General features: G+C 38.1%; 1 protein-coding gene across 3 annotated transcripts in view; it reads left to right on the top strand.

Moving 5' to 3' along the window:
- Positions 1-19,679, top strand: part of FSIP1 (fibrous sheath interacting protein 1) — a 166,082-nt gene extending 146,403 nt beyond the window's left edge. For all 3 annotated transcript variants that reach the window (XM_019725567.3, XM_074327919.2, XM_088797135.1), the window contains exons 11-12: positions 8,383-8,893; positions 18,400-19,679. In XM_019725567.3, coding sequence (XP_019581126.3) covers positions 8,383-8,893; positions 18,400-18,446 — 558 coding nt within the window. In that variant the 3' untranslated portion in view covers positions 18,447-19,679. The remainder of the gene's footprint in view (positions 1-8,382; positions 8,894-18,399) is intronic.
- The last annotated feature ends 3,593 nt before the right edge of the window (positions 19,680-23,272 follow it).

Genomic DNA, 23,272 nt, shown 5'->3' with positions numbered 1-23,272 from the left:
TAGCAGCAGTCGGCCTCCTCTGTGCTCTCCTGGACTGGGTGTGAGTGGTGATCATTCTCCTTCCTTAACACCTGCTGAATATATTCCCCTGACCTGGCCTTAAAGGAGCCCCTGGTGGGGGTGATCGTGTAGGGACCACAGCACTACCACCCAGGCCACCCCAGAAAACGCATGTTGCCGACCCCAGTGACAGAGTTCTAAGGTTGTTTTCCCTTCAACTGGGAAGTTTAGATGATGTCAAGAGAAGTGTTTAAAGTTCTAGAGAGACAGCCCTGTGGGCATGCAGATGTTCTTTAGGTTTTGATTATACTGAATTTTTCTAACTTGACTCATCTCCCAACTGACCTCCTACCAGAGGGTGGGGCTTGATCTGGACTCTGGCCCCGGGTAAGGCATTTAAATAGCGAATGGCCATCTTGGCTTCTGACCCCATCATGGCCTCCGTTGACCCGACTTATCTCTATACAGTAAAAATAGACTTTTCAAACTGAGAATAGGGAGGACTATGCAAATGATTTTCGTAACTGCTACTATCCAATAAACCAACAATCTGCATAGCTGTGGGGTTTGTTGTCCTGAAAGTGACATACTGGATACATTTCCCTGGGTAATGGGGGGTGGGGTAGGGGTGGGGGGTGGTCCAGGCCCATGTGACCAGAAAAAGTGCTCTGTATCCAAACTTGCTTGCTTCATTTCCAGGAACCTCTTGGCCAAGCTTTGTTTTGCAGGGAGTATGTGGAGCAGGGGTGCCAGGCTCCTTCCAGCTCTAGAACTGGAACCCAAGCCTTGTTTCTGGAAAGAAAGTGATAGATAATGTGACCAAAGGGCCATTCCAGCAATTTGCTCAGAACAAGGGGTATCTGATCGAAGTGGACTTGCCGTCTCTACTGCTAGAAAACAGCAATTGCTGGCAATCCGAAAATGATAATTTTTCCACCAAATGGAAAAATTAAAGCCCCTTTTCAGCAGTCACCCTGTTAGAAATCAAAGTGGTAAAGTGGGTCTAGCTCTACTCCGAGCACATCTGCACCCTTCTCACTCTGTCACCAACTAAAGCTGAGTTCCGGGCCCCTTTTCAAGTTGGAGGAACTGAGAATCCGTATCCTGCTTCTAGTTCCTCCCATCCATGCCCGCCCTTCCCTTGTACACTGGGATCCTGCTGGCATCCCACCCCTCTCGTCCTCGTAGGTAGGAGCAGAAAGCGTGGCTTCCTGATGCCAGGGAGACCAGCTCTGGCACTGGAGCTGAGAAGAGCCATCACAGAATGCTCAGGGCACAGCAGCCTTTCACTAGACAAGCACATCAATGAAACCCTTCCAAGCTTTGCCTCGCCCAGCTGTTCGGGGAAGATCAGTGACCTGGGCAAGGGTGGTGTCCTGTTTCACACGGTTACTTTGACATGCCAGGCCCCACATAAAAGTGGGTTTCCAGCACCACCATGACATTCAGAGATACTTGCCTTGACCTACTTCACACTCATATTATTCTATCCATAGATCCTCCCGGCTTCTGACCTGGGGGCTGACTCACTTTCCTGTTTATAGCCGTGCTTCAACCCTCATTCCTAATGTTTTAAATAGTTTCTCTGGCAATGACCTTCGCCTCCCTTTTGACTAGAGTTCAGATTCTCCTCTGGCCAGACAACCTCTGACTATTGTGGGTAAAAATATACCAGATTTTGCCGGGCACCTAGAACCCTTGGCCTGATATGGCCTCCTAAGAGCATTGTACCTGCTGGACTTGCCTTTATATGATTGCTGTAGACTCAGTGTAAGAACAGAGTATGGCGGGGAAGGACGAATAAGGCCATTCCTTCATGAATCACTGGAACCCTTCATGTAGACTTTACAATGAGCACCAATCATTTTACCCCCATTATTTTTAGACTTGTTTAATTTTAAAGAGCCAACAAGTGATCCAAACCTTTGGAGCCTACATGGGTCTGTTAAGAGTGTGTGGACTTGACACTGCTGCTCTGTAGTCCAACTGGAAGTCCAACTTATCATTCTATCCACAAGTGAATACTTCCTGACAAGTAATTCTGCTTTTATATCTCAGTTAACTATTTAATAAATACTCAGATTGAATGAACTTGGTGAAGTTTGGAAACACCTTATCGCTTAACTTCATTAAGCGTTAGGTTCTTTCTGATGGTTATTTACCTCATAGCAGTTATTGTTTAACAATATGATAGATGTATATATTTTGAATCTATGATAGATTTATCATATTTATATGTATGATAGATTTATATATGCCTTACTCTGCTTATGCTTTCTTCTTTGGGAAGTCCCCCTTACCCACAGCCCTGCCAAAAGTTTGGATGTGGGTGGCCATGTTCATAGCATGTAACTCTCACAACAGGTGATTGGACTAGTGGTGAACACTTGAAACTGACATTGTTGGTCCATCATCTGGTCAGTGACCAACCAGGTTATCTTGCTTCAAAAGTTGAGCTAATAGACATAAAGACGATAGTCAGTCATTGGTGGGTGCCAGACTCTTGTTGAATGAGGACCAGAGTCAATTCATACTACATAGGCAAGCTGAGGTTGTGAGAGAGCAGAAACCATCAATAAGCAGAGAACTCTGGTTTGCAGAGAGGAGAATGTACCGGACAAACAGTGGGTTAAGAGATCACAGGAACTCAGTAAGAGAATGATAAATCACGTGACTTCTGTTCCTGGTGGCTTCTTAGCTCCAGACCCAAAACACCTGTCTATACTTTATTTCCAGCTTATTGGTATCCATGAGATGACTTCTTAGATCGTACAACAGCACTCACCTCTACCACATGAGATATTGGGATAAGGGTTTCTCTTCCTTATGGCTAAAAAAAACTTGATGAAAATGAACTACTACTAAGGTATTGCTTGCAGTGGCTGCCACAGAGAGTTGTAAACTAGTATCTTGGTAATTAAACTAAGGGTGGAATGTTATCTAGTTACTTGTTTTAGAGTAGAACTTGATGTCATTAAAAGCTATTTGCACCCATACTCTTGTTGTTAATCATTTAAGACATTCTGGCTTTCTGCCCGTTTCTCCCTTGTGATAATTATTAATATATTGGCTTTATAGGATGGGTGTTTAGGAACTCAGCATTTGTGGGAGGGAAAAACACATTGGACACAAGATGACATCAAAGGGTAAGATTGCCTCTGCTAGTTTATAGTCGTGGACTTTCTGATTATCTGTACCAGAGAGATAATCTTGATTGCATTGTCAACAGATCCAGTGCCCAAATAACTGGAGTTTTTATGGCTGGGGAAACTCCGGATATATAACATAGGAGGGGAGGCAGGGATGAGGGTGAGGTAATTCACAGTCTGTGATCCATCCCCAGCAATTACAAGTTGCGCTCTTCATCAGATTTAGCTCCTACACCAAACTGGTATTTATCTGGGTGGAGAAGTATAAACAGTGGGCACCCTAGGAATGGAGCTGGGATTGTCGTTTTTCTTGTTTTTTCTTTCCTGAAATGAGCTGAACGAGAGGGCACTATGCAAGTTGCATGAGATACTAAGCTAATCTAGGCAATAAAATCCAAAGTTAAGTGAAATAATCTACAGGAAGAGTTTTTATATCTGAGGGAGTGGACAGAAAAATGAATGGTAGTTGGGAAAAGGATATTTAGAGAATGGTAGAGGAAGAACTCATTTATAGTGAGAGGCTATGTAGCCTAGCAGTTAGGCCCATATACTCCGGACCCCGACTACCTAGATTCAAATCCCAGTTCCACTACTAAGTAGCTGTATGTCCATGGACAGCTTGCTTAATTTCTCAGTTTCTTCATCTATAAAATGGGAATAACAGTAGTACCTACCTTATAGGTTTTCTGTCAACATTAAAGGAATTGATACATGTAATGTGCATAAAGCAGTATCTGGCCAGAGTAGGTGCCTAATAAATGCAGTTATTACTATTCTGTAAAACACCACCCGGTGTGCCAACAAGACCAGCAAAATTCAGGAGAACTAACACAAGTGTTCTATATTATGTTCCTGATGAGAAAATCCAATACATTTACACTTTGACTGTGGAATGTGTGTGTTTTGGCTAAAACAAGAAAGAAGGTCCTAAAAGGAAGATGGGAAGAGAGGGGCTTTCATATAAGGAGAGAAACTAGATGGGCCTCAGGTCTGGAAAAGTGAAGACTGAGATGCACTGTGAAGAATTTTATGGAGGACAGGAATAGCATGAATAATAACTTGTTTATGAAATACTGGAAAATTAGAACTGGCGTAGAAGAGGAATACTTTGAGGTGAGTACTTGAACAGATGGTTACTTGACGGTGCCTGCACACTGAGTCCTTCAGTTCTGGAGCTCACTAGCTCAGGAGTTTCAATGCAATTTGCATGAAGGGTATGTGTAATGGTCCCTTAGCTCTCAAGGGTAGTGAGGGATGTTTGTGATAGAGACTAGTTTAGTCGAGATCAGCAGTTGTTAATATGTTAATGGAGTACTTAGCCATTTCAAAACACTCAGCAATGTGCATTCATTTGATTGCCATGACAATGACTTACTGAGTTTATATGGTGGGCAAGGCTTGGTAGGGAACTAAAAGATAAGATAACTTGTTCTGATCTGTATCACCACCCAGAAACACTGTAATTAATTTAATTTAATTTGAGGGCTTAATAATGTTTACTTCACTTTTACTTATCATGTTTTGAGACCAGAGAATTTTCAGTTACTTTTTGAGTTTAGGATTGGTGTTTTGAAAAAACTAAAGAAAAAAAGTTCACTTTTTGTTATTGTTTTGTTTTCATAAATTCTACTCAGGTGATTGACACTCTAATGTCAATGGAACAGCTTACTATATTTATTTTTATTTTTGAGTAGTTAGTTATAGAAAGCCATTTTAGAGCTAGCTAAAAGTTAATTTAGAGGTCATCTTCAGTTCCTCATTTCACAGCTGAAGGAGATGGGTTCCTTACCGTGACGTGCACTAGGTGGCAAAGCTTGGACCTGAAGCCCAAGTTCTAGTCTTCTGTGTTTTCTTTCCCATCAGGCCGTTTCCCCGCAAGGATCAATCAGGCTTATTGTAGTTGAGTTTATTTCTGTGTACACAGACTCAAATGTGTTATGCTTTATCTTGGAGTGCCCAGAAGCAGATTTACTATGAAGCCAGTGAAGCTTAAGCATGAAGGCCCCTCAGTTGTATGAGTGGGGAGAGGAAGCTAGGTTGCAATCAGGAAACATTCCTGTGTAAGTGTTTCTGATAAATGACCTAAAGTGACAATGTAAGAGATGGATTTGACTTTCCAAGACTTCAGTAATTTGTTGTGATTTTTCACATTCTAAAAAATAACAACAACAACAAAAAACCAAGAAAGAAACTCAGTTTTGTACTTATTTTCTATTTGTAATTTTATATTCTTTTTCTTAAACAAGTGCCCTCCCCCCTGCTCCAAGATTATGTCAATTTCAGGCTCCATGAAATCTGGATCTGCTTCTGATGCCCAAAGATTTAATCAATTGGGAATTTCATTTTAATATTTCAGATTTTTATTTTTAAGTTAATTTTTATTAAAAATTTGAATACATTGAATTACTTTCATTTTTATATTTTATTTTAATTTTTATTATAGTAATAAAGTAAAGAGAAAGTTGTGTTAAAATGTTTTAAAAATGGCAACTCCTTGCCCCATTCTTCCCCACCTCTTAGTTTTGCTCCTCAGTCAACCACTTTTAATTCCTTTAAATTTTCCTCCCGTTTACTTTTATAGTGTTTCTTAATAACTCGCTTTGATAATTGATCAGTTTTAGATCAATTTATAATGATATAAAGTTTTATATCAATAATACAATTGCATTATATTATTTTATTAATTATATATTGACTTCCTGTGACGGTATTTAAGGTTTTAGCATTGTTACTCCAAACATTCATTTTCTTTCCTCCCATTGCCCCGAAATAGTCAAATCACAATTTTAGTTACCTCAGTTATCACTGTTTATGTTATGATGACTGTGTAAATATTATTTACAGCAAAAGCAAGTAGTATCCTATGGTATCCTTTCTTGTACAGCTTTTCATTTGTCCTAGAGTTAATAATAATCTTTTTTACTTTTGCTTAATTTTCTGTTATCTATCTGAAACAATACCTTTCCTTTCTTTTCATATAGGTTTTTATTCATAATAGCTTGGTTTTTACTTAGTTTTCTGTATATCAAATACGTCACCAGAACTATCAAGCATCTATCTTCTCAATATTTATGTGGAAGTGGTCAAACATATTAGCTAATCTACCAATCTTCCACCGCCCCCCCCCCCACCCTCTTCCCCCCAAGACTTCCTTCTATCCTTCTGCTCCAGAATGGAATGATTTTTTCCTAGTATCTGAAAGTTTCACTTGATAAGCCTTTAGTGAAGATGGTTGGTAAGGATGACACTCAGTGGAGCCTTTCTAAGTCCTAGGGAATTGCTTACTCATTGTAAGCAATTTTATATAAGCAAAATTTAAAAGTATTTTAAGTACCTAGTACCATACAAGGACTGTGTGCATTTTTCAGTTGACTAGGTTTACATAGTACGGTGGAGAGAGTGCTGCTAATAATGGATAAAGTTCACATCTAGATGCCTGAAATGCCTAGTGATTGAAAGTAGGATTTGCTAACATATAATTCAACTCCTATTTTTTTGATGTATATTAACCATAGGGTGGATTGCATTAATTTTGAATCACAGATAATTATTGAGAATATATTCCCAGACAATTTATTGTTATTCTCAAACTCATAAGGACACTTGCCATTATGAAAACTGGTTGTTTTTTTTTTTTTAAAACTTTCATTTATTTTAAGTGTGTTTTTCCAGGACCCATCAGTTCCAAGTCAAGTAGTTATTTCCATCTGGTTGTGGAGGGTGCAACTCACAGTGGCCCATGTGAGGATTGAACCGGCAACCTTGTTGTTAAGAGCACCGCGCTTTAACCAACTGAGTTGACTGATTGCCCCCAAAAACTAGTTTTTAATTTATATAAGTTAAATGTAATTTAAAAATGTGATGTATTTTAAAAGCATGATATAAAACTTGTTTTACATACTATTTTTTGTTAGTTGCATTAAAAGTATTTCACAATAATGGGGAATTAACTATACTAGTTCCAGTAACAGCTTTCCCCCCAACACTTGATATATGTATAATATTGATTAATTCTTAGAGTGTACTACAAAGTAGGCCGATGGCATTGTTTTACTCTACTGAATTAGAAATTAAGGCCATTGCAATTAATGATTAGGTTTTCTTATGAGGACATCCTGTTATCAGATAATTTATTCCACTGTAAAGGCAGATTTATGTTTTTCTAGATAATCCAATAGGTAAATCAAGGATGATGCCAATTCTTTAGAGAAGGAAACTTTTTTTTCGGTGTGTTGCCATATATTTTAATCCCATTCCTTTTTGAGACTGTTGCAATTCAAGTGGCATGCTGTTCAGTTGGATTCTTGTAGAACATAGCTCCCTATAGTTTCATTTGATTCATTTTATTTCCTGAGAACATGACTGGAAGAAAAAAATGTTTTTAAATCCTTAAGATCTTGGTTGAAACACTTAGCCCTGATACCCTTTACAAGCAGAGATTAAATGCATTGGATCAAATCCTCCTCCCAGAATGCACTGCTATTGGAATGCCCCTGGCCTCTGTGTAGACCTGTAGCTTTGAAGCAACTATGCATCTAAGGATACACCCCCCCCATCACCCTTCCTTTTCTGTCTTCAGTGGTATTGTCTGCTGAAAGTGGTGGACAGACATAGGAGTGGTGACTCCCCAAGGGCAGGAATAGTCTGCCCTGTTTGCCTGATTTTTTTTTCCTGTTAAGGAATTGGGTGGTAATGGGGTTCACACTAAGGGGTGGTGGGAACAGAGAAACACCTAGTAATGGAGATTATGGCAGGATTTCTGGCTGTTTATCAAAGAGTTGGTTGCTTACTTCCCTGACTGATGTTCTAAGACTTACAAAATTGAAGGTGTAATTTCTAGTATCTCCATTTCAGTTCAAGGTACCTCTATGTGTAGAGAGAGTATTGGTTAATTTGGTGCAGTAATTCATATCCATCAGTGTTGTGGGACGATTCCCTGGATGTTAGTATGGGAATACTAACAAATTTTGTATCATGCTTTTAAAATACATCACATTTTTAAATTACATTTAACTTCTATAAATTAACAGATGTCCCTAAACTTATTCTCTAGGGATGTTGTACATTGCTCCTGCAATTTTGGATACTTTAAAATGAATGATTTTGCTATTTGGGTGTTTTGGGTAAGGGGTTTCTGGGCACTTGCATTTGTATTGCATTACTGGAAACTTACTGAAAATAAATGTGTTTACTCAGTCAGTTGACTATGAAAACTTTTGGTTTGTTTCATCAGTTCGATTCAACATCACTTCTTTCTGAGGAACAGTTAAGGTGTCTTCTGGATGAGTGCACATTCCAACAAAAATCCATGATTAGACTTTCTTCAGAAAGAGAAAAGAAAGACATTGAGGATATAGCACCTGAGTTCCCCCAGCTTTCCAGATCGATCCTCTCTGAGTTACTAACTGGGTCAGAAACAAAGGTCAGAAACATCAAGGTGGAAGACGCAACTATGCCTGAGAATGCAAAATGTGAAACATTTACAGGCGACTACCTCACCAAAGCCTTGACTGGGCATTACATGTCACAAGCTCTTGTCACCGACGCTGAGAATATGGAAGGCGTCCAATTTTCCAACGATGAGGTTACTAGTGATACAAAAGACTATTTTATGTCAAAGACTCTTGGCATTGGAAGACTGAAAAGGCCTTCTTTCTTGGATGATCCACTGTATGGCATCAATGTGAGTCTTTCATCCGAAGACCAACATCTAGAACTCAGCCCTTTAGAGAAACCAAAAACAGGTGAGGCTTGGAGAATGTGTGTTTCGGTGAGTGAGTCTTACTAAGCACTCAGTGTAAAGGTATTATAGTTTAAAGTGGAGTAGGATACGGAAGTATGTTTGTGAGTCACAGATGGTGTTGACTAAGAGTATGCAAACAGAAGAATATATTTATCAGTAGTATATGAGATCAAGGTAGAAATTAGTACTCCTATGAAATACAGTATTCTCCATGGTAATCCATATATATTCTTTTTAAAAATTGAGGTAAAATTGGTCTATCATATTATGTAAGTTTCAGGTGTATAATGTTATAATTTGACATGCGCATACACTACAAAGTGATCACCACCCAAAGGCTACCATCCTTCACCATGTAATTGTTCCCCTTGACTCTTTTCACCAGTGTGTTCTCTGTATCTATGAGTTTGTTTTTATTTTGTTTTATTTGTTTGTTTGTTTTTTTAGATTCCATCTGAGTGAAATCATATGGTATTTGTCTTTTACCATCTGATTTATTTCACTTAGCATAATACCCTCAAGGTCCATCCATGTTGTCGCAGATGGCAAGATTCCATTCTTTTTTCATGGCTAAGTAATATTCCATTTTATATATATATATATATATATATATATATATATATATATCCCATCTCAGCTACTTGTGTGTATATATATATACAAATAGCTATATATACAGTATATATATATATACACAAGTGTATATATATATATTTTATATATATACACATATATATTTTATATATATACACATATATATGTATATATGTATATATATATATAAAATTATATATATATATACATATATATATAATTTTATCCATCCATCCACTGATGGACACATAGGTTAATACATTCTTGATGGTTATCCAGAAAGCAATATTGATTTCAGAGGAAGAGAAATTAGTTTGAATGGATATAAGTAATTTGAATAGATTTGCTTAGTAGTTTAAATTCCCAACTTTAGTGATGAAAATTTGTTGTGAGGAATGAATTTGTAAAATGCTATATATCATTGTGGTTTTATTAGTTTCTGTATGCAAACTTCCCATCTCAGCTACTTCTGTATTCTCAGGTGTTTTGTCTTGATTTAATGTTGCATCTTATAATGGTACAATGATACAGGATATAAATGCTATGGGCAGTTTTTGACATAAACAAATATTCAATTATTTATGTTAGAAGTCTAACATAGTCTGTTTTGTATTTGGTGAATCTATTTAAAAAGCTTCCACTTTTCCTCTAATGAAGATTACTCTAAAATATAATGTCTGTTAAAGCTGTATCTATATATTACTTATTAAAGCTCTCTATTAATTCTGAACTAACTCATCAGTCCTGTATTTTTACCTGCCTGCTAGACTGCTCCACCTGGATATGACCTCAAACTGAATTCCTCAATTTTCTCTCTCAACTCAGATTTTTCTCTTGACCTCTGTTTCCTCAATCGCTGAGGCTCAAAATCTGAGTCATCTTTACATCTTTCCTCTCCCTTGCTTCCCACTCTCAATCTTCAAATACCATTTGTCTACTCCTGCAGCGTCTCCCATGCCCCTCCCTTCCTTACTCTTTCTACAACCTCATCTGGACTAATGTGATGACCCTCTGTTCAGCCCTCCCTGCCTCTGGTATCTCCTTTCCTCTGGTTACTGTCAACCACCACAAAATGAATTCCCCCTAAGTATAGCTTTGATAACCACACTTCCTAGCTCAAAAAGCTTCCGTGGCTCGCCACGGCCTATTGAATGAAATCTGAATTCTTTCACTTGCTGTTCAAAGCCTCCACAATGTGACCTGAAGTTCTCTTCCTGATCAATTTCTAACTAGTCCTCTAAATGATATTCAGATTACAGCTGATCTGGTCTCAGGATTGCCAGTGCTTTCCCATGCCTCTACTGTTCCCTCGGCCCTTTTCTTCCCAGGAACGTTCAGGTACCCCTGCAAAGGTAGTTGAATTCCAACCTCATCCACTCTGAGTGCAACCTTCCCGTGTCCCCTCTTTTAAACATTTTATTTTTCCTCTGAATGTCCCAGAGCATCAGATTATTTTACCTATACTTTCTTGACCTTGTTATGTACACACACATTTTTTCTTCCTTAAAATTGTGTAACTTCTTTGAGGACAGAGATCGTATGTTCTGATTCATTGTTACATCTTCTATGATATCTAAAGTGCTGCCTTAAACCAGGTGCCTGTTTAATAAGTGGAAGAATTTAAATTATTCAGTTTTAGAATAATATACTGAAAATATGGTTCACATGTATTCTTCACATTGTGAATGATAGCAAGTGGTATCACAAAGAGTTATGTAAGCCTCACATTCTACGTAAAGATTTGGAACTTTTTAAAACGAAGTTTCACAAGCTATAAAGTTTTTATCCAGCAGCAGAATTCACTTACAATGTGCAATTCAGTTAGATGGGTGTGGTATGACTTCCCCCACAAAGATCGTCATTTAATAAATAAATGAAAGAACAAAACATGATAACTTTGTTCTACTCTACAATTGCAGTGCTTTTCCTTTATTTTTGGACAGACGGTTTTTATTAGAGAGAAAGTATCTGCATCTCCTCTTTGTTTACCCTGATCAAACTTACTAAATTGGATGTGATGATTTGTTGTCTATGGGGTCTCATTCCTGTGGGATCTGTGTGTGTGTGTGTGGGGGGGGGGTTAGAACAGCAGTTTGCTAAGATATGACTTTACTTCTATGTGAACATGTGTCACACTGATGTGTATCTGTTGCTGAGTAAAACCTGACAAGATGGAATGTGACTTAATGGAAAAAAGCGATGGTGGCTTACCTCTAACTCCACAGCACATGCCTCTGATGGCAGCAGATAATCCCAATGTATGATCATAACAACGCTTGTGGGTCTGGAGGATTAAGATGGCATAGATGTGAATATGTGAACCATATTTTATTTTCTGTTTACATAATAAACCTTAAGGGATAGTCCTACATTATCATTTTGAGTGCAAGTTAGCATATGTGAAGTTGGAGTTTTTCTTTATTTTACTAACCTGAGCATGTATGATTATTAAAATAACTTGCTAATCAATTGTATTTTAAAATACTAAATTGTACATTATGTGCTTTCTACAAAAGTGAACACCAAAAACCGAATGCTAAACCAGTTTTGTTGGTAAAAAGCCCTCCATAGATGTAACTAATGAGGAATTGCAGTGTGTTCAGCTGCTACATTCTATTCCGGCTCTTTCTCAGGAAACAGATATATGTAAATGTGATTCAGAGTAGATTTCTATAAGCAGACAGAAAGGAAATATTATTGATGTATAGTTTTCTTTCCCTTGATGAACTAAGGTCTGTTACACGTATTGTAATTCTGGTTCTAAAAGGCAGAGTCAGATAACACTTCAAAAGGAGAACCAAACCTCATGGCATTGAGGTCCAATTTAAATTGTGGCATTGAAAACTAAGGATTGGCTTCACAGCGATGTTAATCTTCCAATGTGAAATACATCATTTTTCACATCTGTGCTTTAAGTTTAGTGGTAACTACTGTTGTTATTTGACTTTCTCGATACAAGGTCCAGTAAATTCAATGTTGTATTCACTCACTGTTGGGATTCTAGGGGACCCGTGAATAGCATCTTCTCTTCACTACCCAGATCAGAACCAACTGAAAGAGAGAGATGGCTTCCAACAAATGGAGCTCAAAGAGGTTGGCTTTATTGCTGATGAAATGTAGGGGATTGTTGTGACTTGGGTAGGCAGCCAAACAGTCTTCCTTATGCTACGCCACCGAAATAAACTTACACATCAAGTCCCTGGCAGAAGTGAAAAATCTCAAGCCTTACCTATGGAGACCTGTCCAAGTGGAACCACCAGCATGGGAGAGCAAAGAAGCACCCTTGGGGGAAGTGTGGGGGAGGAGTGCTGCCTGCCTTGCAGGAGGGGGTTGAGCTGAGCGTGCCATTTCTTCCCCCAAACTCACCAGTCAGATAATTGGCGCTTCCTTCCATGGGGCGAGTACTGGGAAGGGAAGTGAGGTTGTGTGCTTCCCTACTATAAGTTCTTCCATAGGGAAATGTGAGGAGAGTGGGGAGTAAGTGTTCCTTGTTACCACTTGACCTCGGACACACTTCTGTGTACACCGGCCTGTCAGAAAGAAAATGCATTAGATTTGTGGTTAGTCTATTATTTAGTCAAATTCTCTTGTGCTGAATTTCTTTCTAGATCATAAAAAAGGAGGCATCTATGCATATATAGTATTTTTACCACTAAGCATTTGAGCTACTTATCAACAGAAATTCATAAATAAAGAGTAAAATATGAATAACAAATAAAAATAGCAGAATAGGGCAAAAAAGATACAAAGTCAGTCACATACCGTGTTACCCCAAAAATAAGACCTAGCTGGACCATCAGCTCTAATGCGTCTTTTGGAGCAAAAATTACTATAAGAGCCAGTATTATATTATTATATTATATTATATTATATTATATTATATTATATTATATTATATTTTATATATATTATATTACATTATACCCGGTCTTATTTTACTATAAGTAACATAAGTAAAATATTATAGTAAAATAAGACCGGGTCTTAATATTTGCTCCAAAAGAGCTGATGGTCCGGCTAGGTCTTATTTTCAGGGAAACATGGTAGTAAGGAAGGGGAAAGAACTATACTAATTTTTCAAGGAAAACAGTGGAATTTCCTATAGGACCCATTTAGTGAATAGTGTTCTTAAAAACTTCTATAATATATGCAAAAACGAGTCAGATAAGTTTGTTTTAAAAATAACACCCTTCAAAGAAAACTAGAGCGACCAACTGTCTTAGTTTGTTCAGGAGTGTCCTGGTTTTACCACTGAATGTCCCTTGTCCCAGGAAACCCTCAGTCCTTGGCAAACTGGGATGGTTGGTTGCTCTAAATTGAAACTAAGAACATAAAGCCATAGAGCAGATTAATTACCCACAAGGCAAAGCTAATGGAGTCCAGGCTAGAACGTAGATAAGCAGAGGGATGTCTGGCCTGCCCATCCACTGGCACCATCTGGCTCTGTGGTTAGCAGCATGGGCTCTGGGGGAGGCACGCCTGGCTTTGAATCTTTGCTCTGCTAGTTACTTAGTCAAGTTACTTAATCTCTTTTTCCTCTACACCTTGGTTTCCTTATCTATAATATAAGATGGCTTTAATGTTTACCCTATAGGGTTGTAATAAGGATCGAATGAGAAAATCCACATAAAATGATTTGGTTGGTGACTGGACATGTTTAGGTATTGTGGTATGTGACATTTAATCAGGAGATGTCCCATAAACGTCTGGATTTCTGACTTTTCTAAGAAATCAGCAGGTCCTTCCACCAGTGAGGGAAGCTGAGTAGCAGATGGCCCCTTAGAGAAGAGGCATGTACTCTCCAGGAAGACACAGCCCCGATCTGGCCATCTGTTCTTCATGTGCTTGGCCCTTTGGTACCCTGTAAGCCTGGGACTCCCATCCCATGTTAGATGCCTTTGCGCCTTAGGGTGTGGGCCAATCACTCGGGGCCTGCTAGAAATGCAGAGCGTGAGGCCCCACCCGAAACCCAATCAATCAGAATTTGCACTTTAGTAAGTTCCCCTGGGGATACTTCCAGTGAAGCTTGAGAACCACCGTTACAAACCACAGAGCATTATTCCTAACCAGGGTGAGTGTCGGGATCATCTGGAGAGGTTTCTGCTTGTTTTATACCCACGCCCAAGGCCCTCGCCAGCCTTAACTGAAGTCTGAGTCCCTGGTATTGAGAGCGTTCAGGCTGTCAAATTAATGCAAGTCACAGATTTCGTTGTGCATATTTGAGAAGTATGGGTTTCAGTTTAGATGTGAGAAGGCGAACTGTATTATCCTATTGTGGTCCTCCGATAGAACAAGTTCTACCCAAACTGGCAACTGTGCAATCTGAATATACTTCATGTTGAAATTCTGCCCATCAAAAGGCATATTTGATTCTAACTTGCTCGATAAAGCCTGGTTGCAGGTGGACTTGACTTTTGGGAAGGATGTAGGGGTGGCTTGAAGGGATGTGTGTTAGTATATGTTATTGTTTGTACCACGATTTCAAAGAAACTAGGTTGTTTTGAGAAAGTTTTCTTACTGGTTTGCAGTGGAGCAGTGAGATTCTAAAAATAGTAACACTATTAGCTGATTTTTTTTCCTTTAGAAAATATTTTGGCTTGCTCTTAGGGAAATACTTAACTCATTGCTTTGATGGATTTCTGTTTCTCTCAAACAGTGTGTGCCTTCAGGCCTCCTAGTTATTATTTGTTAAATTACTTTTCCAAGGCTGCTAATTGCTTCTCAGATGCTCTTAGTAACTTAATCCTCATGCAAAGTTTATTTGATCAAAATATCAGAGCTGCCATGGTAGAAGTTTCCAGTGTTAATTCCTTTTTTTTGGTTTTTAATACAACTTTAGTATATAGTAAGTTTGTATTTGGTGAATTTATCTTTTCAAGTTATTTTTAAACTAATGTTCTTTAATCTGATTCTGCTTGAGGTAGAGTTTTCATGTACATATTCACTGCTTATTTTTCTCTATCTACTTATAAAATGTCACTTTATCATTTTGTTAGTCGTGTGATGTGAACACTGGCATATTGGAGAGTTTTAATATTTAATTGTCATGTACTTATCACTTTATCAGTGATTGGGAGCTTCTGTTTCCATTGCTGTATTAAAATTGGGTAAAAGGAAAAGTGACTAAAGATTGTGACTAGACCAGACCTATGGACCAGCAGTGTGTCATCATCTGGGATCTTGCTAGAAATGCTAAGTCCCAGGCCCTTCTCCACACCTGCTGCATTTTAACAATGTGATTTGTATGCACTGTGAAGTGTGAAAAGCTCTGGACTAGATGGTTTACTAGTCCCTCTACTTTAGGACTGCAAAAAAGACTAGCGGATGTGGTGGTGGTAAAAATGTCAGAAGATATCTTTTTTCCTGTCTGCTCAAACCCTGCTTTTCTTCATTTTGATGAAGAGAACTTCTTCAGATTGTCTTCTTATTTCTCCAGCCATCCCTGTTGTCCTTCTTTTGGGTAACCTTCCCCATAGCCACAGAGAGTAAGCGTGTCCTAGCTTGAGTTCTCTACTCTACTTGGAGACACATATAGCCAGCACGGGATCATCTGTGCTTTGTACACTTTTGATTTTTAGATCTTTCTCTTTGCTGTCTGCCTCACATCTGTCTGGCATTTTAAGCTATACTGAGTTCATCCCTTAGGCAGCACTTCTTGCCTCTGGCTGCACGTTAGAATCACCCGGTGAGATTTTAAAACACATTAATTAATACCTTGTTTCCATCCCAGATGAATTCAGTAGATTGCTAAGGGTTGGCTCTGGGCATCAGTATTTTTAAAGTCAGTTTCTGAGAATGGGGTCTTTGTGATTGTGTTGGGTAGCCATGCTTGAGCATCATTGCTGCTGGGCTCCATCGTATTCACAAAGGACATTGTTCTAGGATATAAGATGAGGAGGACGTAATCACTACTCTGAATTATTTCACAGTCTATCGATGAAGGCAGGCACTTAAGCAGATAATCACAGCAGGGTGAGACAAGTATAATATGAGTTTCGGGACAAAGTATATGGTCACACTCCAGAGGGGATGATGAAACCTCGGGAGATGGGGAAGTGGTATTTTAGTTGTCTCCAAGGATGAGTGGTCATTTACTGGGTGGGCAAGAAGGAGCACACTCCAGATAGGAGGAATAGATAGCACTTATAAAGGTGTGGGGTCATGGTCTTAGGATTCCTTATCTTAGGTGTGGAATATTGAGGTCCCCTTCTTATCCATTCCACCTTCCCCTACACCCTGTTAAATATTTCTTCTCCCTGGGTTGACAATATCACTACATTTTTTCATTTTACTCTCTGCAACTACAAATCATTTGCCCTTATTTATTAGTTTTTTTAAATAGCAGCTTTGCTGATATATATTTTATATACCTATATTAGATTCCTATGGTTGCCACAACAAATGATCACAACTGAAATTTATTATCTCATGGACCTGGAGGCTTGAAGTCTGAAATCAAGTTGTCAGCAGGGCAACACTGCCTGGAGGTTCTGGAGAATACTTCCTTCTTCCAGTTTCTCAAGCTGTTGACATTCTTTGGTTTCCTTGCTTTGTGGTAACGTCACTCCAATCTGCCTCTCTCTTCACATTGCCTCTTTCTCTGTGCGTGTCTCAAATCTCCCTCTGTTTTTCTCTTATAAAGGCATTTGTTATTGAATAGAGGGCCTACCTCAATAATCCAGGATGATCTTCTCATCTCAAGATCTATAGCTTAATTACATCTACAAAGACCCTTTTTCCAACTAAGGTAACTTGCACAGGTTCCAGGGGTTAGGATATGGACAGAGCTTTTCTCAAGCCACCATTCAACAATTCAGTGATTTGTATTACAGTATATTCACAGAATTGTCTGTTCTTCACCATTATCAATTTTATAACATTTTCTTCACTCCAAAAACAAACACTGTATCCGTTAGCTGTCACTCCCCATTTCCTCCAACCCCCCAGACCTAAGTAATCACTAATCTACTTTCTGTGTGTATGAATTTGCCTGGTCTGGACATTTTATATAAATGGAATCATACAGTATGTGGCCTGTTGTGTCTGGCTGCTCATACTTAACATGATGTTTTCAAGATTCATCCATGTCGTAGCATGTATCAGCACTCCATTTTTTTTATTGCTAAATAATATTCTGTTGTATGGATATGCCACATTTTATCCATTCGTTAGTTGATAAACATTTGAGTTGTTAATACTTTTTGGCTATTATATGTAATGTTGCTATGAATATTGGTGTAGAGGTTTTTGGGTGGATGTATGTTTTCATTTCTCTTGGGCATATACCTAGGAGTAGAATTGCTGAGTTTATGGTAACTTTTTGAGGAACTGTCAGACTGTTTTCCAAAGTAACTATAGATTCCCACCAGAAGTGTATGAGGGTTCCACTTTCTCCGGATTCTTTTTTATTGTCTTCTTTTATTTGGTTCTGTTGTCAATTCTGCCTTTTCTGATAACCTTCTCACTAAGGTTTGTAGAAGAATATTTCCATTCCATTTCTGTTAGTGTCATAATTTTTCTTCTTACAATGAAGATTGAGTTCTTATCTACTCTAAGTATAATATTTACTTTTGCTTTCACCCTACTTCCTAGAAACTTAGTTCAAAGAAAAAAACAAAAAACAAAAACAAAAAAACAAAACAAAACAAAAACCCGATGCCTGTCTCCAAATCCATAACCATTTTAGGTCTCAAAACCCTCATCTGTAAGCTCAATGAAGGCAAGCTTATCTTTCGCTTTTTCGTGCAAACTTTATATGTAATTTATGGTGACTGTTCAATAAATATTAAATAAGAATGTGGTTATTGTTTCATGTGTAAAAGGATTTAATGTTTTGGAGGCAAAATAAGTTTCCTTAATTATGTACACATTTCTGATTGCCTAACAACTTTGGTTATTGTTTTTAATGTGCAGATGAACAGGAAACTGAAGATGTGGCAGAAGAATGTAAAGAATCTTAAGTAACGACTTGCTGGGGTGTGCTTTAAGAAAGTTGGTAAATTAAGTGAAATTATACTTTTTCCGATTCTTTGAATTCAATGGATGCATTGTAGAGACCATTCCTCAAATAATGATTTTAATGTTTGGATTTACTCTTTCTGGATTATATTTCCTTGATATTTTTGAGACTTGAAGTATTGTTGTTTCATAGTTTTTCTTCATTGAAATTCTTGGGAAAATTGGTTTTTATTGCTAATCTTGCAACATCAGGGATACATTATAGAAACCAACATTTTATGTACGCGTGCTGTTTTAAAACTAGTTGAAGTGTTATGATTGTTTTGTATTTGATTTTACATGTTATAACTTTATTGTGATTCAGACAGATTTAACTACTATGAATTCTTGTTTTGGCCCGGATTTCCCTTTTTTCCTTTTCTCTCATGCCTGTTAAGTAAGTAAAATTTGCCATAGAAAGAAATGAATTTTCTCAACAAAACAGTGTTAGGATAGCCTTTGCTGTCTTACCAGCAATAATACTTTTCTTAACCTGGAGTTTGAATTATTTAATATATTACTTTCAGTTTTTTACCTTTTAGAGTTTGCCTTTTAGAATGCAGGAAATAAAGATCAGCTACTTTAAAAATATTCTACAATATTATTTTAAGAGAGAAGGTTTGTCTAGTTACAAGTCATTAAACTGGATTCATGCAAACATTTCACGTCAACACTCCATATGATGAATTGGCACTAGAACTACAAGTCCAATTTATTTTTTATTAAAAAAAAAATGAGCTGGCTTTAATGAAATTTGGAGTGGTGTATATATGGCGTTATTATTATTTGCACATTTTCATCTACTGATATTGTATACTGTTAATATTTGCTTACATCAAATTTCCTTGACTTTTTAGAATGAAGAATTCTATAGCTACTATTTGCAGAACAGTTAATAGGCAATTTCTTTTTTGAGCCTCCTGTTTCAGTTTACATTAAAATAGCAATGGTTCATGCTAGTATCAGTGTGCTACAAGTAATTTATCTTCATGCTAAGAGGTTTGCTCTTGGGGTGCCAGCAGAAGTTAAAAGTCATGATTTTAGACTCTTATAAGTATGACATGTGTGATCGTAAGGTTTGGCTCAGAACAGTGAAAGGGGAAAGGTGATATGGGTGGGAATGTGGAGTGGTGACAGAAAGGAGCCATTTTGCCCATCAGACTTTCAAAGGAGCTCAGTTTTCTAAACTGATGTACTTGCGGTATTTGGGGGGGGGGGAGAGAGAGAGAGAGAGAGAGAGAGAGAGAGAGAGAGAGAGAGAGAGAGAGAGAGAGAGAGAGAGAGAGAGAGATATGAGTGGAGGGGTGGGGTCGGGAGAGCTTATGGCTTTATAATGTGTTTCTGCAAATGGTATTTGGGGCATAGTGACATTTTATGTTACAGGCGTTTAAGAGAGGGAAAGAAAACAGAATTATCCAAAGTGATGAAATTTACCATTATAAGAGGTAACACCATGTAACAGTATGTCAACTGAAGGTACCTCCAACAAGGAGTGGGAAGCTGAATTTATAATATAATTCAACATGAAGGCTTCAGATTAAAAAAGAAATGTTACACTGATAGGGAAAGAAAGTTCTTATTTTAAGCCAGTCTTTTTATTTTAAGGTTCCCTGTAGATCTAATGATAGAACAAGATAGACATGAAAAAGTAAGAAACAACAAGAGCTAATTTATTTCAGAAATGAATTGAGGATCTTAAAATTTGAGGGTTTTTGGACTTAAGACTTCTTAAGAAAACTATTGGCACCCCCTTTTCTGTAAATTCCCATAGGACCTTAAGTTTATTGTCCTTCAATCCAACTCTCTCTGAAACACACGACAATAAACACTTGCAGGGGGAAAAAGCTGTCACCTTGGTGTCATCATTTTAATTTTGTCCCATATTACAGAATTAAATTTAATAAAAAACAGCCCTCTTAAAAATATATAATTAGAAAGAAAGCAAAAAATAGCAACACAAAGAAAAAGGACAAAATGGTGTATTTAGGAGAAACATTAATAAATTGATAAAATGAGATAGTTGAAAGTAGAATTTGGAGAACAACTACAGTGTTTTCTCTAAGAAAGGAAAGAAGATATTGCAAGGAACTAGTATAATTCTAGCAATAAAATGGTGTAAGAAATTGATCCAGTTTCATTCTTTTGTACGTATCTGTCCAGTTTTCCCAACACTATTTATAGAAGAGACTATCTTTACGCCATTGTAAATTCTTGCCTCCTTTGTCATAGATTAAATGACCATCTATAGAAGTGGGTTTAATTTCTGGGCTCTCTGTTCTGTTCCATTTATCTATGTGTCTGCTTTTATGCCAGTACCATGCTGTTTTGATTACTGTAGCCTTATAACATAGTTTGATACCAGGTAGTGGATACCTCTAACTTTGTTTTTCTCAAGATTGTTTTGACTATTTGGGATTATTTGTGGTTCCATATAATTTTAGGATTATTTGTTCTAGTTCTGTGAAAAACACCATTGATATTTTGATAAGGATTGCATTACTTTGAGTAGTATGGACATTTTAACTATGTTAATTCTCCCTATCCCTGAATACAGTATATCCTTCCATTTATTGGCATCTTCTTCAATTTCTTTCTTTAGTGTCTTATAGTTTTCCAAGTACAGATCTTTTACCTCCTTGTTTAAATTTATTCCTAGATATTTTATTCTTTTGGATCCAATTGTAAATGGGATTGTTTTCTTAATTTCTCCCTTTGATAGTTCATTATTGGTGTATAAAAATGCAACCGATTTCTGAATATTAATTTTGTATCCTGCTACTTTACTTGATTCATTTATTAGTTCTGATAGTTTTTGTTGGATTTTTAAGGGTTTTCTATATATAATATCGTGTCTTCTGCAGATAATGACAGTTTTACTTATTCTTTTCCAATTTGGATGCTTGTTATTTCTCTTGTTTGATTGCTATGGCTGGGACTTCCAATACTGTGTTGAATAAAAGTGGTGAAAGTGGACATCCTTGTCTTGTTCCTGATCTTAAAGAAAAAGCTCTCAGCTTTTCATCATTGAGTACAATGTTAGTTGTGGGTTTGTCATATGTGGTCTTTATTATGTTGAGATATGTTCCCTCTATTCCAATTTTGCTAAGAGTTTTTATCATACATTCATGTTAGATTTTGTTAAACACTTTTTCTGCATCTATTGATATGACCATGTAATTTTTGTTTTTCATTTTGTTTATGTGGTGTATTATGTTATCTGATTTGTGGATATTGAACCAATCATGTATCCCAGGAATAAATCCCACTTCATCATGGTGTATGATCTTCTTAATGTACTACTGAATTCAGTTTGTTAATATTTTATTGAGGGTTTTTGCGTTGATGTTCATCAGGGATATTGGCCTATAATTTTCTTTTCTTGGAGTCTCTGTTTGGTTTTGGCATCAGGTTAATGTTGGCCTTGTAAAATGACTATGGGAACCTTCCTTCCTCTTCAGTGTTTTGAAACAGTTTGATATCAAGTCTTATACCAGAAAACATTTATTAAGTACTTATTTTTTGGTAGGCCCAGTGCTGGACTCCATGAGAGCCTTGTGGGAGCTACAAAGTAATCTGTGTTTGGTTGCTGCTTGTGCTGAGTTTGGCGGTCCTTGGGAGATACTATCCTGCAAACAGAGGTTGGCTGCCACTAATGCCAGGCTTGGGACCCTTTTGTGGGCAGTACAATGTGTGCTGAGGCCACCTGCCACTTTGCTGGGTTTGTGGCCACTTATTGAAGCTACATTCCAAGCCAATACTGGCCACAGCTTATGCCAGCCTTCGGGCCTCCTGATGGGAGTTACAATGCAAGTGACTCCCACTTAATGAAAAGTACTGGGCATGCTGACAGCAGCTGCTGCTTGTTTGGGGTTTGTGGACCTTTGAGAGATTTTAGGAAAGTCTGCAGCATGAGCTGAGGCAGGCTGCATGTGAGGAAAAGCTACTAGAAGTGATTTGGGCAGAGCGTGCAAATTGGGTGGGGTGGGGCCTCAGGGAATCACCAGGGTAGGGTGAATGTTGTTAACCCCATTAATGGAAAGCTGAGATCTGGAACCTGCTGTGTCTGCCAGTTGGGTGGCAGGAGGGCTCATCAAAGGAGCAATGGTGCCTGCCAGCACTTCCATCCCCAGAGAGAGCTACCCTGACCTCTGCTGCTTCAGCCCTCACCCTGAAGCTAGTCAGTTCAGTTCCTCCATGTATGTCCCTGGCACTTTTTGAGCTGCTTCACCTGTACTGGATCCCAGAGTGAGTGAGTTTGTGAGCAAGTGAATCCATGCATGGGCCCCTCAAGAGGAATGCCTGGGACTCCAGCAGCCCTCCATCTCACTCAGATGCAATCCCTGCTGACTTTCACAGCCAGGTGTTATGGGTACTCATCTTCCCGGTAGTGGGGACTTGGACCAGGAAGCTTGGTGTGGGGCTAGGATCCATCACTCCTCAGGGGGGACCTTTGCAGTTGAGATGTCCCTCCTGATTCTTAATCACCACATGTGGGTGTGGGGCCAGCTTATTTTGCATCTCCATCCCTCCTACCAGTTTCCATGTGGCTGCTTCTTTATATCCTTAGTTATAGAAGTTCTGTTCAGCTAGAATTCAGGTGGTTCTCAAGGTTGGTTTTTCTATACTTTAGTTGTAATTTTGATGTGGTTGTGGGAGGAAGTGAGCACAGCATTTATCTACTCTGCCACCTTGACTAGAAGTGACAATAAACATTTGTAGGAGAAAAAGCTACCATCTTGATGTCATCATTTTAATTTTTACCAAGTCCTTTGTTTCAATACAATCTGCT

This window comes from Rhinolophus sinicus, chromosome 3, assembly GCF_057876585.1.
Source record: "Rhinolophus sinicus isolate RSI-liver-muscle chromosome 3, RSI-T2T, whole genome shotgun sequence".
NCBI lineage: Eukaryota > Metazoa > Chordata > Mammalia > Chiroptera > Rhinolophidae > Rhinolophus > Rhinolophus sinicus.
The sequence above is the reverse complement of the archived record's forward strand: the minus strand, read 5'-3'. Positions and strand labels throughout refer to the sequence as shown.